At 40.5% G+C, this 13,039-nt stretch overlaps 2 protein-coding genes across 3 annotated transcripts; both read right to left on the reverse strand.

The window, feature by feature from the left end:
* Positions 1 to 651: 651 nt before the first annotated feature.
* Positions 652 to 3,662, reverse strand: LOC143357450 (major royal jelly protein 9-like). The gene is made up of 7 exons (XM_076793958.1): positions 3,519 to 3,662; positions 2,991 to 3,207; positions 2,460 to 2,620; positions 2,163 to 2,369; positions 1,766 to 2,040; positions 1,168 to 1,300; positions 652 to 1,051 (listed from the first exon to the last, which is right to left on the reverse strand). Exons 1-7 carry the CDS (start codon positions 3,612 to 3,614, stop codon positions 827 to 829), a joined length of 1,314 nt encoding a protein of 437 aa, XP_076650073.1. The 5' UTR covers positions 3,615 to 3,662; the 3' UTR covers positions 652 to 826.
* Positions 3,663 to 4,671: 1,009 nt separating this feature from the next.
* Positions 4,672 to 11,762, reverse strand: LOC143357451 (major royal jelly protein 9-like). 2 transcript variants are annotated; one of them, XM_076793960.1, is made up of 7 exons: positions 11,193 to 11,762; positions 10,387 to 10,670; positions 8,527 to 8,727; positions 7,931 to 8,109; positions 6,498 to 6,961; positions 6,031 to 6,274; positions 4,672 to 5,706 (listed from the first exon to the last, which is right to left on the reverse strand). In XM_076793960.1, the coding sequence occupies exons 3-7, from the start codon at positions 8,723 to 8,725 to the stop codon at positions 5,521 to 5,523; spliced, it is 1,272 nt and encodes a 423-aa protein (XP_076650075.1). In that variant the 5' UTR covers positions 8,726 to 8,727; positions 10,387 to 10,670; positions 11,193 to 11,762; the 3' UTR covers positions 4,672 to 5,520. The 2 variants fall into 2 exon arrangements, with proteins under 2 accessions (XP_076650075.1, XP_076650074.1); XM_076793959.1 differs by having other exon boundaries at positions 10,372 to 10,670.
* Positions 11,763 to 13,039: the final 1,277 nt, after the last annotated feature.

Below are 13,039 nucleotides of genomic sequence, written 5' to 3' on the forward strand. Positions count from 1 at the left end.
GTTACAATAAAAATTGTGTGAAGTCCGAGTAGATGCAGTTTTGTCATAATTGCAAAACGTTTATTACTCAGTGGTTAGAGAAGCGAAAGCAATGAATGAGAAAACTAATAAGGGAAAGTTTCAAAGACTACTGAACAAATCGCGAACATTTCGCGCCCGTGGGGTCAAAAATTTCCAAATGAATTCGCGAGAAAGCACTGTAAGGATTTGGAAAGAATCACTGAGCGGCCAACCGATCGAGCTTGCCTCTTATATAGCCTAACATCGAGGAGCCCGAAGGGACAATCTGGAATCTCGCCCGGTGATCTTAAGCTCGATCATGCTCCCGGTGCCCCGGGTGTTAGCTTCGTTGCTTTGCATAAAGTCAAACCGGAGCTGTTGCGACATTTCTGATCCAATTTCTCGGTCAGCGAGGATACTTATGGTCAGCGGGCTAACGGTTGCGCAATGTCAACAAGCCGAGGAAGAGTTTTTTGTCGGGACCACGTGATTGCGCAAGCGATTTGAGCGAACGCGAACGCGGAGAGGATGATTGATAGTTGTCGATCGGCTAGATCTTTTCTGGATCGGCGCGGACTCTAATTGTGAGGGGCAATTTTCCCGGCGCCGCGCCGGTTTCGCTAATGACGTATCGTTTCGAACTCGAAAATCAGCAGAAATTATATTTACCATTTATTTACTATTGCTTTAAACGAAGCGGTTTATTTAGCAAGTACAATATTTTTACATATATATTTACTTCCAATATTTAAGCACCTAACCAGCAACAACTGATGCGTATTTTACAGAGCAGAACATTGTCGCGACAGCGTGGCAATTAGGTTCATTACCAGCCTGGCGAAGCGCAGCGCGTGCCATATGTCAGATTTGACACACTCCCTTTCAAAATTCGAAAATTGACTTCGGTCACGTTCAGAGTACCGGCCGCTAGTTTTTGATATCTGTTCGTCATAGCATACAAACATTCGTTCAGTCCAAACAGAGATACATCCTCTATGACTTTCAAGCCGGAGGTGAACTGTAGAACCTCGGAGTTTTGAGCGACTATGACCTACAATTGAGAAATCGTGTTGTCAAAAGTTCCCTGTAAATTGTTCGATGCCTAATTCAATCGTTGCTTGAAGCGACTTTGCTTCACGTTCTACCGATTATTCTAGTTTTACTAACTATATTCTTGTCCGTCAATGGCCGATCCTCGTTCCAGCATGCGATCGATGTACTATTCACGAGGCCGAAGAATAAGGTGCCCGAGTATGACATCGCTTTGGCACTCGCCTGAGTTGGCAGAATGTCGGGGAAGCTGAAATATACAAAAATGGATGAAGACCTCAATGTTTCGTTGAGTTGAAAATTTATAAGAAGCGACAGTCGAAAGCATCGCGAATCTAAAAATCTGTACGAACTGTGAAATATTGGTTCAATCGAACGAATTGACCCTTAAGTTGACCTTCGAAATGTGCTTTAAAAGTCAGATAAATTATGTTCAATCCTATGTTTATCTTTAACATTCATCTCTATTAAAATGGTAAATAGGAAGGCGGTGAGATAGTAAAAATTTCAACAGTGAAGTCTTGATCCAAGAGTAGCCCTACACGATCTATGTCACAACATGGACCCGAAGATTGAGATCAAGACTTTACTGTATTATTGTTTAATAGTAACACATTAAATCGTCAAGAATTTCGCTGGCCTTCTTTATAGATGCTAATTTCTAGAGCTTCTTCATGTTTCAAAGATTCTTGCAGATACTCAAGGTCATAATTACTTTCTCATTGGTGCGTCACCCTCCGAATTATCGAGCGCGTCTTTACCGATGAAGACCAAGTTGTAGGAGCTCATAGGGCTCAGGTATAGCACACTTTTTGAACAAGACCAGGCCATGCCTACGGGACCATCCTCGAGTTGGAAAGATTCACCGTTGATCGTATAAGTGACCGCCTTTTTATCGTAGTTGAGTGGACCACCTGTGATCCGATGGAACTTTCCGGTATCATGACGATAAACGATTATCGCGTAGCCCCTGTCGTCCGCTATATAAACCTGTCGTGCCATAACAAACAATCTCGTTAATCATACTAAACCAACATTTAACGGTGAGACATTAACATTTTCCACTATTTGTTGCTGAACATCCGGTACGCGAGTTAAAAATATCCACTTACGTTCTTTTCGCCTTCGCCGCAACAGTCGACGATAGGCGTGATTAATTCGCCGATATTTGTTGTGGTGTTAGTGGCGACGTCCGTTGGTATTGTCAGATTTTTCAGTATCTTGTCAGTATGCAAATCGAACATGTAAAGCCGAGGCGGACAAATCTGTTTACCGCTGATTTGCCCGTTGTCTATCACGTATAGTACGTTCTGGCAGATCTGCACAAAATAAAGACACATAGTAATCCGTACTTTTTACACACTCGTCGGGGGAAATGAAATTTTGTAAATTTTTTAAACTAGACCCACCGCGACTCTGTAGACGGAGAAAATGCCAGAACAATCGGTTTTAGCCGCGTCCCAGTTGGGATATGGTTTCAATAGTGGACCGCCATCGCCGTGTTGATCGGATACGGTGTTCAAAGATGAGGGTACCCCTTTGTCTCTTATTACGGTAACGAACGTCCTACCTGTGTAACATGAGATTAATCTGTACAACAGAATTGCGATCAACATCAACAACTGAAGTATCTCGGTAGTTACAACATTTTCGGTGCGGTCATAGAGCAAAGTTGCCAAATCTCGAGCTTTTTATACTACTTACGGATTTGCTACTTAAATTAAATATTTCACAGAGCCTCAACAAATTTCCTAAAGAAAATGTTGAAAACATATTGAGCGGTGCAAAAGGCTTCGAATACCTACAATTACACAGTTTCTTAGCACACCAAAATTTTCTTGAGGACTTAAGATTTTCCAAGTGTTACAGTATTGGCAACTTTCTCTTATTTTCTGTCAAATAAAAACAATTCGTTTCGCGTGGAAATAAAATTATTTTACCATCTGACGATACGTCGACATCGAGAGGAGCATTATTCTCCTTGATGTAGCCTTCTGCCTGTTTCTTATTCTCATAAAGGTAATTTACGTACTTCCACTCGTAAATTGGTTCTAAATCGTGATTTCGAACCACCAAAGATGCAGCCAACTGGCTCTGCAGGCAAACTGCACCGAAGCATGCAGCCAACAACCATGACACGAACATGTTTCTGAAAATCTACTACTCGAGATCAAGTGTGTTTGTACAAAAATGACTTTTCTGACAACACGGTACGAAATTTCTCAATGAATGCGTTCGAGTGAACTGTACAAAATGTTCTCAGAACTGTTGAAAAGCAAGTTTTTAAAGCAACTTCTTAATTTTAAGATTTCTCTTAAAATTCGAGTCTCGTTTATTTCGAGGGTTGCCCGTATCGATTTGATAGCTTGATTTGTAAATTAAGCGTATGGCGTTTGTGATCGATTCCAAAGATATATGAAATAGTTGCGCGCGAACTTGCAGTGTACAAATATAATAAATCTACTTACGTTGCGCGTTCCTTTTGCAATACCGGTGTAACTGGACGAGCAGCGAACAATGCAGCCGAGGAGGAACAACAGGTGTATACATATATATGTCAACATTGTCACCGTGACAATAGAACGCCGACCTTCTACTATGCAAAAATGATAAGATATAACAATAAGGATATAATATTTTACTCGGAAAAGCAGAATTAAATATTCGCATATTCATCGTTTGTTTTCTGTCTCGGAGGCAAAACGTACGACGTTTGACATCATTTACGACGTTGTTCGAAGAGACAAACAAATCGTGATCCATCTAGGCTCGCCAAGAGTGGCGCAAAACTTTGAAAAGTAATCACGAAACAGCGGATCTTTATGCAAAATAAAAATGTTTAATAAAATATTCTAGCAATAGTTTATAGATTTGGAACGAGGATTTTACATTTCTATTGCAAAATGAATGAACCCAACATTGTCATGTGTATTGCATGGGGATTGCACGTCATTCGCGATAACGAGTGATTCAGTGAACATATTATTTGCATTCCAAGTAAACGAAGCAGGCCGTAAAAAAAACAAATATTTTACTTTACGATAATTACAGTAATTATTGATTATCGTGTTAGATTCGCCTAGCCGAAACGTTTGTTGTTGAAACATTACATAAAATTAATATTTATCGAACGAAACGAACACCGAAAATTCTGCAATTCATCATCTCGTAGTTAGTAAATTAAATCGTATTTTAAACTTAGCTGTTACAATACGAATACAGTGGTAAAAGTTTGATAAAAAAAAATCAAAAATTAGAGAAGCTGCAATCTTTCGCTGCGTTTACATTAGTGTGAGTCTCACCGATACTCGACCCCTCGATCGTCGAGCTTGACTGGCTCCAAGGTGAATACCCCCCCCCCCCAGTGGTGGGGATAAAATGTTGACAAATACGGTAGAGACCTTTGCGACAATTGCGAAAATAGTACTGTATTCAACGATTTATCTTTCAGGCAATTTTGTCATACAAATAGCGTTACTATTTCTTAATTGAATCTAAATGGGTTAACTGCAAATAGTACTATCTAATAATGGCCTTACTGCAATCATTGTTAGCAAAGCTACACAATCAGGTATAATTGAGGATCAGGTGAAAGACATAGTGTCAAAAACATTTCAGATATATTTTATAAATACCAGCATCTAGTATTTGTCTCTTACACATCCAATTTGTAAACGTACATTTAATTAAATACAATAATTCTCGCTGTTCAGCACACACGTAACTCATCTACGAGCTGTTGTTTTTGTTATTTTCCTCATTTGTACATTGTTTACACCTAAAAGCGCATATTCGCGAGACACAAATTATATGCGCCCTGTCGATGAATTAGGAACTATTAGAATAGACCTGAACTCAACAATAGAATACCGATAAACGAAACAAAAGTCATTCACACCATTATTCTCGAGATTCACCTAAAATACTACAACAGTAACTCTTGACTCGCTGTAACAATTACGCACGCAACAATAAATACCAATAACTACATGAATTGAAGTACTACGTACAAAACACCTTCTCGGTGTTCAAATTTTCAATAGTTCTCTCGCCACACTGAAATGTTCACAATTTCAAAAACGCCCCTCGTAGCACCGCGAGCAGAGGCACAAAAATCTCAAATTATTTTTTTTTTGCAAAAGCCAAACTCTAATTATAAACAAAGACAAGTACTTTTTAGTCACGTTTCAATATTGTTTCGCTGTGTCCAACAATTGTTAGTGTTTTAATCAGGCGAAGTCAGAACATTTCGCATCCTGTCCACGATCAATCGTGATCGACGAAAACTGTGTAACCGTGATCCGGAGATCGGAGATAGGGATAATGGCGGCTGTGAAAATACTTTCGCGGATAGGACGACGTGTAGTGTTCGCTCGCGAGGAATGGCCTGCTCGTAAAGAAGGAGTGCCGCCAAAATGGCGACGATCTGTCGCGATAGTAGCTGGAGAACTGCTCGCGGTGCCACCATTTTCATGTGAAGATCAAACGTCTTGAAGGCACAGTTATGTCGCATTTCGTGCCTCGAATCAGCTGGTCCACGTAGCCACCTTGGATCCTGAAGTTGGTCTCGGTGCCATTCAAAGAACCGGTCATGTATTTTTGGAACGACACTGTCATCACCCACAGCTCGTCTCTGCCCTTCTCCGAGGTGATGATCTGCAATCGAGAGTCATTTTTAAGCGAAATTCCGATTTTATGAACACTTTAGTAAAAGTGGTTACACTTTACGGAGAACGATCAAATTACACGCATACTTCGAAATTGCTACTTGTCCAAAGTTTGATAACAAATTAAATTAATGTTGTACTTATAGTAATAGCTAGGGGTGTGCGAGAAGACTTCGAGATTCTCGAAACAATCGGGAACCCGACCGGACCCGATCCGATTCGGGTTCTCGCACACCCCTACCTGAATAGGTAATGGCGCCGAAGACAAAATTGCTATGGCTACTGAGTAGTTCATATTTCCGAGTCTTCGCACCTTCATTCCCGAAGGAAACTGCAAAGTCTCCGGGTTGGTGACGACGACATCACTGCCACTGGCACCGTACTCGGGATACTCCATGCTGTTCCAGCATCCAATGGCCAAATCGGACAACAGCCCGAAGAACAGGACTCCATTTCGATCCATAACTTCTGCTGCTGATTGCGAGGACCTCTCCAACTTGAATGGAACGAACGACCTAGCCGCAGCTTCGGCATCGTTTTTGAATAGAGAGTAATTTCTAAACATGATCAAACACTTTGTTTGAAAAGCGATCGAAACACACCATATTAAATAATTTTCACTTATATCGTGTACAGGCCACAGACAGAATCCGATGATGAATTAAGCAAGCAAATATGAGCCGAATGGCGTCGTGTTTGGTCTCGTTTTAATCAGAAGAACGTGACAAATATGATGAAAGTGTGATAGGGGATGTTCCCTAAAAATTGATAGAGCCTGACCTGATCACAGACGTAGGCACCCTAGATTCAACTCTGCTGGCCAGCGAATGGAAGTAGAGGGTCCTGTCACCGTTCTTCATGGGACTTAATGCGAGTCCTAAGATGCCGTCCATCAGATCAAATGTGTCCCCTTTGATGTGGTAGGTGCCGTACGGCGGATAAGGGTAGAAAAGGTTGTTGGTGATCTTCCAGGATCTGGAGTGTTCGTGATCGTAGACGATCAACGCAAACCCTGTCACGTCCGCGATGTAAGCGAAGGTGTCGTTGCCGTTTTGCTCGTTCTTCCGGATGTCCACGGCCACCGTGACGAACAGGGAGTCGTCCTTGTACTGATCTCTGGGGAATTTGTACCTGGTGATCAGCTTGTTCGTGCGAAGATCGAACACGTGCAACTGCGGCGGACAGATCCATTCCTCGGCTACCTTCCCCGTGTCGAGCACCCATAATCGATCCAGTTTGTCCACCTGGAGGAAAAATGGTGTTAAGTTACGTCCACACTGAAGCAACATTTGGTGATTATTACCACTCTATTTACTGCAGGAATGAATAAAAACCGAATCTAGGATTAGGGACCCAATTACTGTGGCAAGTAATACGCTTGTAGATCATTCTACATAAACAGTACTTTTAGCATCCTTCACACTCGATTTATCCAGTTCATTTTCCGATTAAACCGGTTTCTCGAGGATTAATTGCACTGCAGGTTACGTTAAATTAATTTCACATGCGGGACGGCGTCGTTTTGTACAGTTAGGCTCTGTCAGCGACTCCACGCTAATCAGATGCATCATTTCTCCTACTTTCGCTGCTGGGATTTTCCCAATGACTGCGCGCCGATAACTTCCAACTGAGATTCCTTCGAAAGAAGCGATTCTTTCTCACTGGAATGCTGATACCGTTGGAAACTTGTTTGTTGTTGCTTCATAGATTTAATCATCAATCGATAAAAAGGCAACGTCACGGTCATTCTCACACGCAGTGACCATATGTTTGCTAGAATAAATCTAAAGATTCTTGTGGACACGAACGGTTACAACGTGAAATTTCAAAGTCCAGCGTGGTCAGTCCTGAACTGTTAAAATGGTCAACGTGACGGACTGACAAATAGGAACGCTTGAATAATTCAACAGGTGGAGAGTTCTAATGAGCCCCGAGGTTCTCTCGTTCGGTGTTAGGGAAATCAAAGAGAAAACTAAAGTTTTCGAGAGCTGCGTCAAGTTTTTAGGAATAAAGTCATTCTTATAATGTCCTATTTCCAGAAAATTGTGGAACTTTCTAACTGTTGGTTTTTGCCAAATTTCTTATCATTTTTCCTGAGGTCCACGGACGATTCTAAGAGGTGTCTAATTTTTCCTATGGTTTTTCAGAAATCTCCTAGGAGTTTTTGGAATTTTCTAAAAATCAGAACTACCGAAAAAATTAATGAATCTCACCTGCATCCTGTAGACGCTGATGATGGACTCGCAGTTCGTCATGCTGTTGTACCTCCAGTTCGGATAGGGTGCGATTATGGGATTCCCGTCTAACGACACTTTATCTGTGACGTAACCCAAGGTCACTGGCACGCCATGCTGAAACCTTGGTATGGTGATGAACACTTTCGAGTCTTGACCTAAAAAGGCGGATTATCTCACATGAATCATTTCATCTAAAGTTTATTGGCCTTGTTATTCTGTCAAAAATTCTTGATACAATTAGAGATTACGCATATTAAAATACATAAAATACATCAATGATATGAGATTATGAATGATAGTGCTTTGAGAAATCACAATTTCATTGAAATGGCACTGTTAACCTGGCATGAATACATTTTTTGTAATATTAAATTTGGTTAAATCACAATCGATATTGCTTCAAAGTGCCATTTTTCTTATAATGGCTTCGCTAACCTGGAAATAGAAATTTTACTGGAACACCGCTTCCCGGATTGAAACAATTTAATAATTTTTTTCTGGAATTGTTCCAGTTTCGTAATCGCGGGTCGTTGACCGGTCGAACGGGTTTTTTTTAATCGATTATTAATTACCTGCGCTGTAGACATCGACGTCGATGGGCAGGGGCGCACCAGGTATATAATTTCCACTCTGAATGGCTGCCAATCTTGCAGATTCGCTTGGGAAATCGAACTCCAATTTTTTCCACGAATAGATGCCCTTCAGCGGCTCGAATGTTGGCGAACCGGAAGTGGCAGCGACCAGCAAGACCACCCACCAAAGACGCCTCATCTCTGCAAGCGTGAACAGCGTGATTGATTGCCGTCGCATCATTTACAATTACTTCTCGAAGCGATCGATCTCTCAATGACGCTACCACAGATTTCTCCGCAACTTCGTTCTACGCCGGAAACGTTACAAGGCGTTTTACAGCGAACGCCTGTAAAACTCTGTTTCGCAATTCTATGGAGAAGCGAGCGTCGCCTTGAATTCTTATACGGAAGTTATGGCTGTAATATTTCACCCGACGAAAAACACAACTCTACAATGACCCTCTTCAAGATATTTATGGGCTTCGAAGTTTGCTTCGAAGTTGGCTTGGAAGTCATTTAGAAAAACCTCATATCGCGAGACTGTTTTATATTCTGACAATTCCGAAAACATTGCCGAGTGCATTTACATTACTTGTTGCGCAACCATAAATGTTCGATGAGTTTGTGTACCTCCATAGTATGTTCCAAGGCTGCGACATCCGGTATAAGAAGTACGAAGAAACATTTGAGGAAATATTTGAGTACAAACTGAACGATAATTGCAAATGTTTGCGAAGTAGTGCACGGTCGCACGCGTTATCTAAACTCATCGGTATTACGACTTTCGACGATGTCAGTACTCGCTGTCAGCCACTATGATATCGTTATCTAAAAACAATCCAATTATTGCCACACGGAGCGTAGAGTTACACTTGCTAGGGTCAAAGTGCAGCACCGGAAACTCCATGAATGGTCAATTTTTATTTAACAAGAAAACATCTTCCATCTACTGTCAACGAACAGTAAAAAAAAATAAAAAAGAAACGAGGATTAAAAACAACTGTTTATACATCGAGAATTTCAAGCTTATTAAGCAATTAGACAATTAAAACAATTGATCACTTACGATAGAACTCGGAGAGAAGGCTTATAATTATACCACGATAAATTGCAACAAGACACTGTCAATCAATCATTATTCTAGAGAAGGGAGACAAATTGTTTGTCCACATGAATCCGGAACTGCATCGCCGCTTATGTTTCAGTAGAAAAGCAAATTTTTTCTTCCGATCTTTTAACCGTAACAAATTCCAGCCGGCGACCGATCATTATTTTATAGCAGGAAGACAAATTTCTTCTACGAGCAAACCGATTGAAAAATGAGACTTTCTATTATACTAAAATAGATTTACTCGCATGGTTCCAGCCAATTCGATTCGAAATTTCGAACTTTCTAGACTATTGTAACCCGGATCGAGGAAAGTAGATTAAATATCGATCTCCGCGAATCTTTCTGCTAAATAAACATTATTTCTTTCCGTGATGTTAACAAGTCGAAAATATTTCTCAAATCGTCTAATGTTTTCACAGCTTTGTATTTCTTCAGTTCAAATTCAAAAATCTCTTCCATTAAAAAATTAATTCTTCTGATTTGTACAAGCTAACAAAATTGCAGAAATTTAAAGACTAAAATGAATTAAAGATTAAAATTAAGAATAGGAATAGACGTGTTTTTTGTATCTCACAAATTAATGCGGACAATTTTTATTTTCCATAAAACTCGACAGCCCTAACAGTTTCGATTAGAACGACTGAATTGCTCACCAACGTTAATTTAATTTTGCCACCGCTGTTCATTTTTGTCATAAAATCCACAATCTGCTAATAGTGCAAATTTGTATTTACCTATCAATTTCTCACCTCCAGCGAGCAAATTCCCTGGTCCTCCGAGTCACTTCCGGTCCACAGCAGAAAATCGATCCGAATGAGGTAACGGTGTTTCCGGTGCTGTGATCGGGATCGTTGGTAATAGTTTGTTAAGGACGACGTCCTTCTCTCCCGCAACCGAGATCTTTTCGGTGTCACCGGCTTTTTCTTTCGGACGTAACTTTCACCGTCACGGATATCACGATGGGAACGCGGTGTTGAATTCGTGGATCTTATCTTCAGCAACTTTTCGGAATCCGGTTATTCCTCGGGAGAGACTGTTCGAAACAAGATAGCTCCGTGAATGATAAGACTAATTCGCAAGTGTGAGAAGAAACCTCGCCGGAGCTGCTTTTTATTCGCAATGAGTGAATCAGCCTTGTCCCCATGTGAATAAACAATATTTCGTGGGGGACAATGTTGGGTTAATATTTAACCGTCTTATACAGAGAGCAAAATGAACATTTATCTGCCGCGTTTAAATATATTTGTTCTCTTGGAAACTTTTATGGAAAGGCAAGATAAGAAACACAAAGTGTTCTTGTGGGACTATTTTAGAGTCTGCATAATAAAACGTTCCAGGAAAATAGATAATTTCAGAGAAAATTGTTTTGTTAGAAAAAGGATCTGTAAATATTACAAACTAGGGTCCTAGAGTACTAGGGTATTCCTAACATTCATATCTCCATATTTTATAAATTCTACTAAAAAAATTAAATCTACTATTTTCCAGAAATTCTCTTCGCCCATTCCCATCGAAACCAACAAACAGAAGAAAGTTTTTGAAGAAGGTTTCTCACCTGCTTTCGATCCCTCGTTTAAACAATTCCTACACCTATGAGCAAGTCCTTTTATACCACTTTTGTAAGAAGTATTTTCCTTATAGAGATAAAGACTGCCTATAAATTGTAAGTCGAGATAGCGCCCAGCTGATAAGAAACTGGTTAATGCAGATTCGTTCCCTTTCTTAACGATTCATTATGTCACTGTGAGGAAAGTGAGCGTGCAATTTACCGAATTTTATCACACACTTAGAAGCCTGTTTGGAATGCACGAAATTGTTCGGCGTTGAATGAAATTTCCAAGCATAGGCATAAATTAACGATTAAAATAATCCTTGGTCGACGGCCTCTGCAGGATCGAGACTGTTCGCTGTGTCACAGGATGATTACCGAGCTCGACAAAAATGCGAATTCGTCGATTATGTTAATCGCGACGCGACTGCTGGCGGATGTTTGCGCAGACGCGGAGAATTTCTAATGAATTTATACTGTAAACGCGGGAAATCCGTGATCTAGCGTGATTTCCGAGGAACAGGAGGATCCCGTGGATCACTGCGCGACCCGTCGCGTCCGAGGATCGACTGAGGAGATAGCAGCGGAGCAACGAATCTCGGTCGTCAATCAGCCGTGTCCTCTTCTCGTGTTTCTGTATGGTTTTAAACCAGTCCCATCGAATGTCATGGTCGTTGGCCATGATCGCAGAGCGGGTTTCCCAGGTAAACCATACGAAAAAAAGCAAGTCCCGTAGAACAATGGTCGACGCGTTCTTATTTGAGCAAAGGGAAAAGAGCGCCGAACTTCGGTGGAGGGGGAGGGGAGACCTTTACGCGTCAAAGTACATAAATAAATCGGATAGAATATCCTTATGATAAAATCTAACTGTTGAAAATTTATTTTTATTTTACGCCTTCGAAATACTGACATTAAAATGTATCTTGTTTTATACTGTGGTTTGTTGAAACATCTTCAAAATGGCGGAGTTATTCTTTGTTTTTGAAACGGTCTTTTATTGGTGCGTCGATGGTCGCGGCCGCCATTGTTTAATTCTTGATTAAAAGAGCGGAGCAACGTAAAATAAAAAGCAGTTTTTATCCGTGGACGGTTAACTTAAAAAATTAGTAGGACCATTATAATAGGTCGATTATTATTTATGAATCATCATTTAGAAAGGTGAAAAACGCTATTTACATGTGAGGCAAGTACTTTATGTGGTCGGCGATATTTTCTCTCGTTTTTAGTGAAACTGATATAAATTGCGATTTTATCGGATCGTAATCGTTAAACTGAATTGAGTATGAATTAATGACCATACAGAGCTTATTTATGCATTGGTTATAGCTTGGCTAACACCCGAGTGATTTAAACGATTGCATAACTGTCTAATGGTTGTGCAATCATGCTCGCATACGCAGATTTAGTCAAAACGGTGTAAACATAATTTGTTATGCCGTACTCCTAAACATGTTTTCGCTAATACTGTCTATTTAGACTAAATGTAATTGAACATTTGAAAAGTGAAATAAATGGTACTGATGAGCCGCAATTTGAGCGCAAAGTCTGCAGGCGGAATTCGAGGGCAAATCGAAGGCAAAACGAGGGCAGACTCTGCCCTCGTGTAGAGGGCGGATCGGTCGCACTAAGAGCTGACCTAACCTTGCTCTAAGAGTAAGTATCAGAAAAAATCGGAGTAAACCTTGCTGTAGGAGGGAAAACGGAATTTTATTTAAACTTCTAAATTATATAATTTTAAGTTTCATGTATTTTCAATACTTAAGTTCCGTTTTCCCTCCTACAGCAAGGTTTACTTGGATTTTGCACATGCTCCAACCACTCTATGAATCAAACATTAGTTACAAACATATCGA

The sequence above is a fragment of the Halictus rubicundus genome, chromosome 9, assembly GCF_050948215.1.
Source record: "Halictus rubicundus isolate RS-2024b chromosome 9, iyHalRubi1_principal, whole genome shotgun sequence".
In the NCBI taxonomy this organism is placed as follows: domain Eukaryota; kingdom Metazoa; phylum Arthropoda; class Insecta; order Hymenoptera; family Halictidae; genus Halictus; species Halictus rubicundus.

What these genes read in the sequence shown, in the direction of transcription:
- LOC143357450 (XM_076793958.1), bottom strand. Translation starts at nt 3,614, where the DNA reads ATGTTGACATATATATGTATACACCTGTTGTTCCTCCTCGGCTGCATT. An exon ending in GCGGCGAAGGCGAAAAGAAC is followed by an intron (nt 2,041 to 2,162) that starts GTAAGTGGATAT and finishes ATGGCACGACAG; the next exon opens with GTTTATATAGCGGACGACAG. An exon ending in GGTGACGCACCAATGAGAAA is followed by an intron (nt 1,301 to 1,765) that starts GTAATTATGACC and finishes TGTATATTTCAG; the next exon opens with CTTCCCCGACATTCTGCCAA.
- LOC143357451 (XM_076793960.1), bottom strand. Translation starts at nt 8,725, where the DNA reads ATGAGGCGTCTTTGGTGGGTGGTCTTGCTGGTCGCTGCCACTTCCGGT. An exon ending in CGTCGATGTCTACAGCGCAG is followed by an intron (nt 8,110 to 8,526) that starts GTAATTAATAAT and finishes CCGCCTTTTTAG; the next exon opens with GTCAAGACTCGAAAGTGTTC. An exon ending in TCAGCGTCTACAGGATGCAG is followed by an intron (nt 6,962 to 7,930) that starts GTGAGATTCATT and finishes TTTTTCCTCCAG; the next exon opens with GTGGACAAACTGGATCGATT.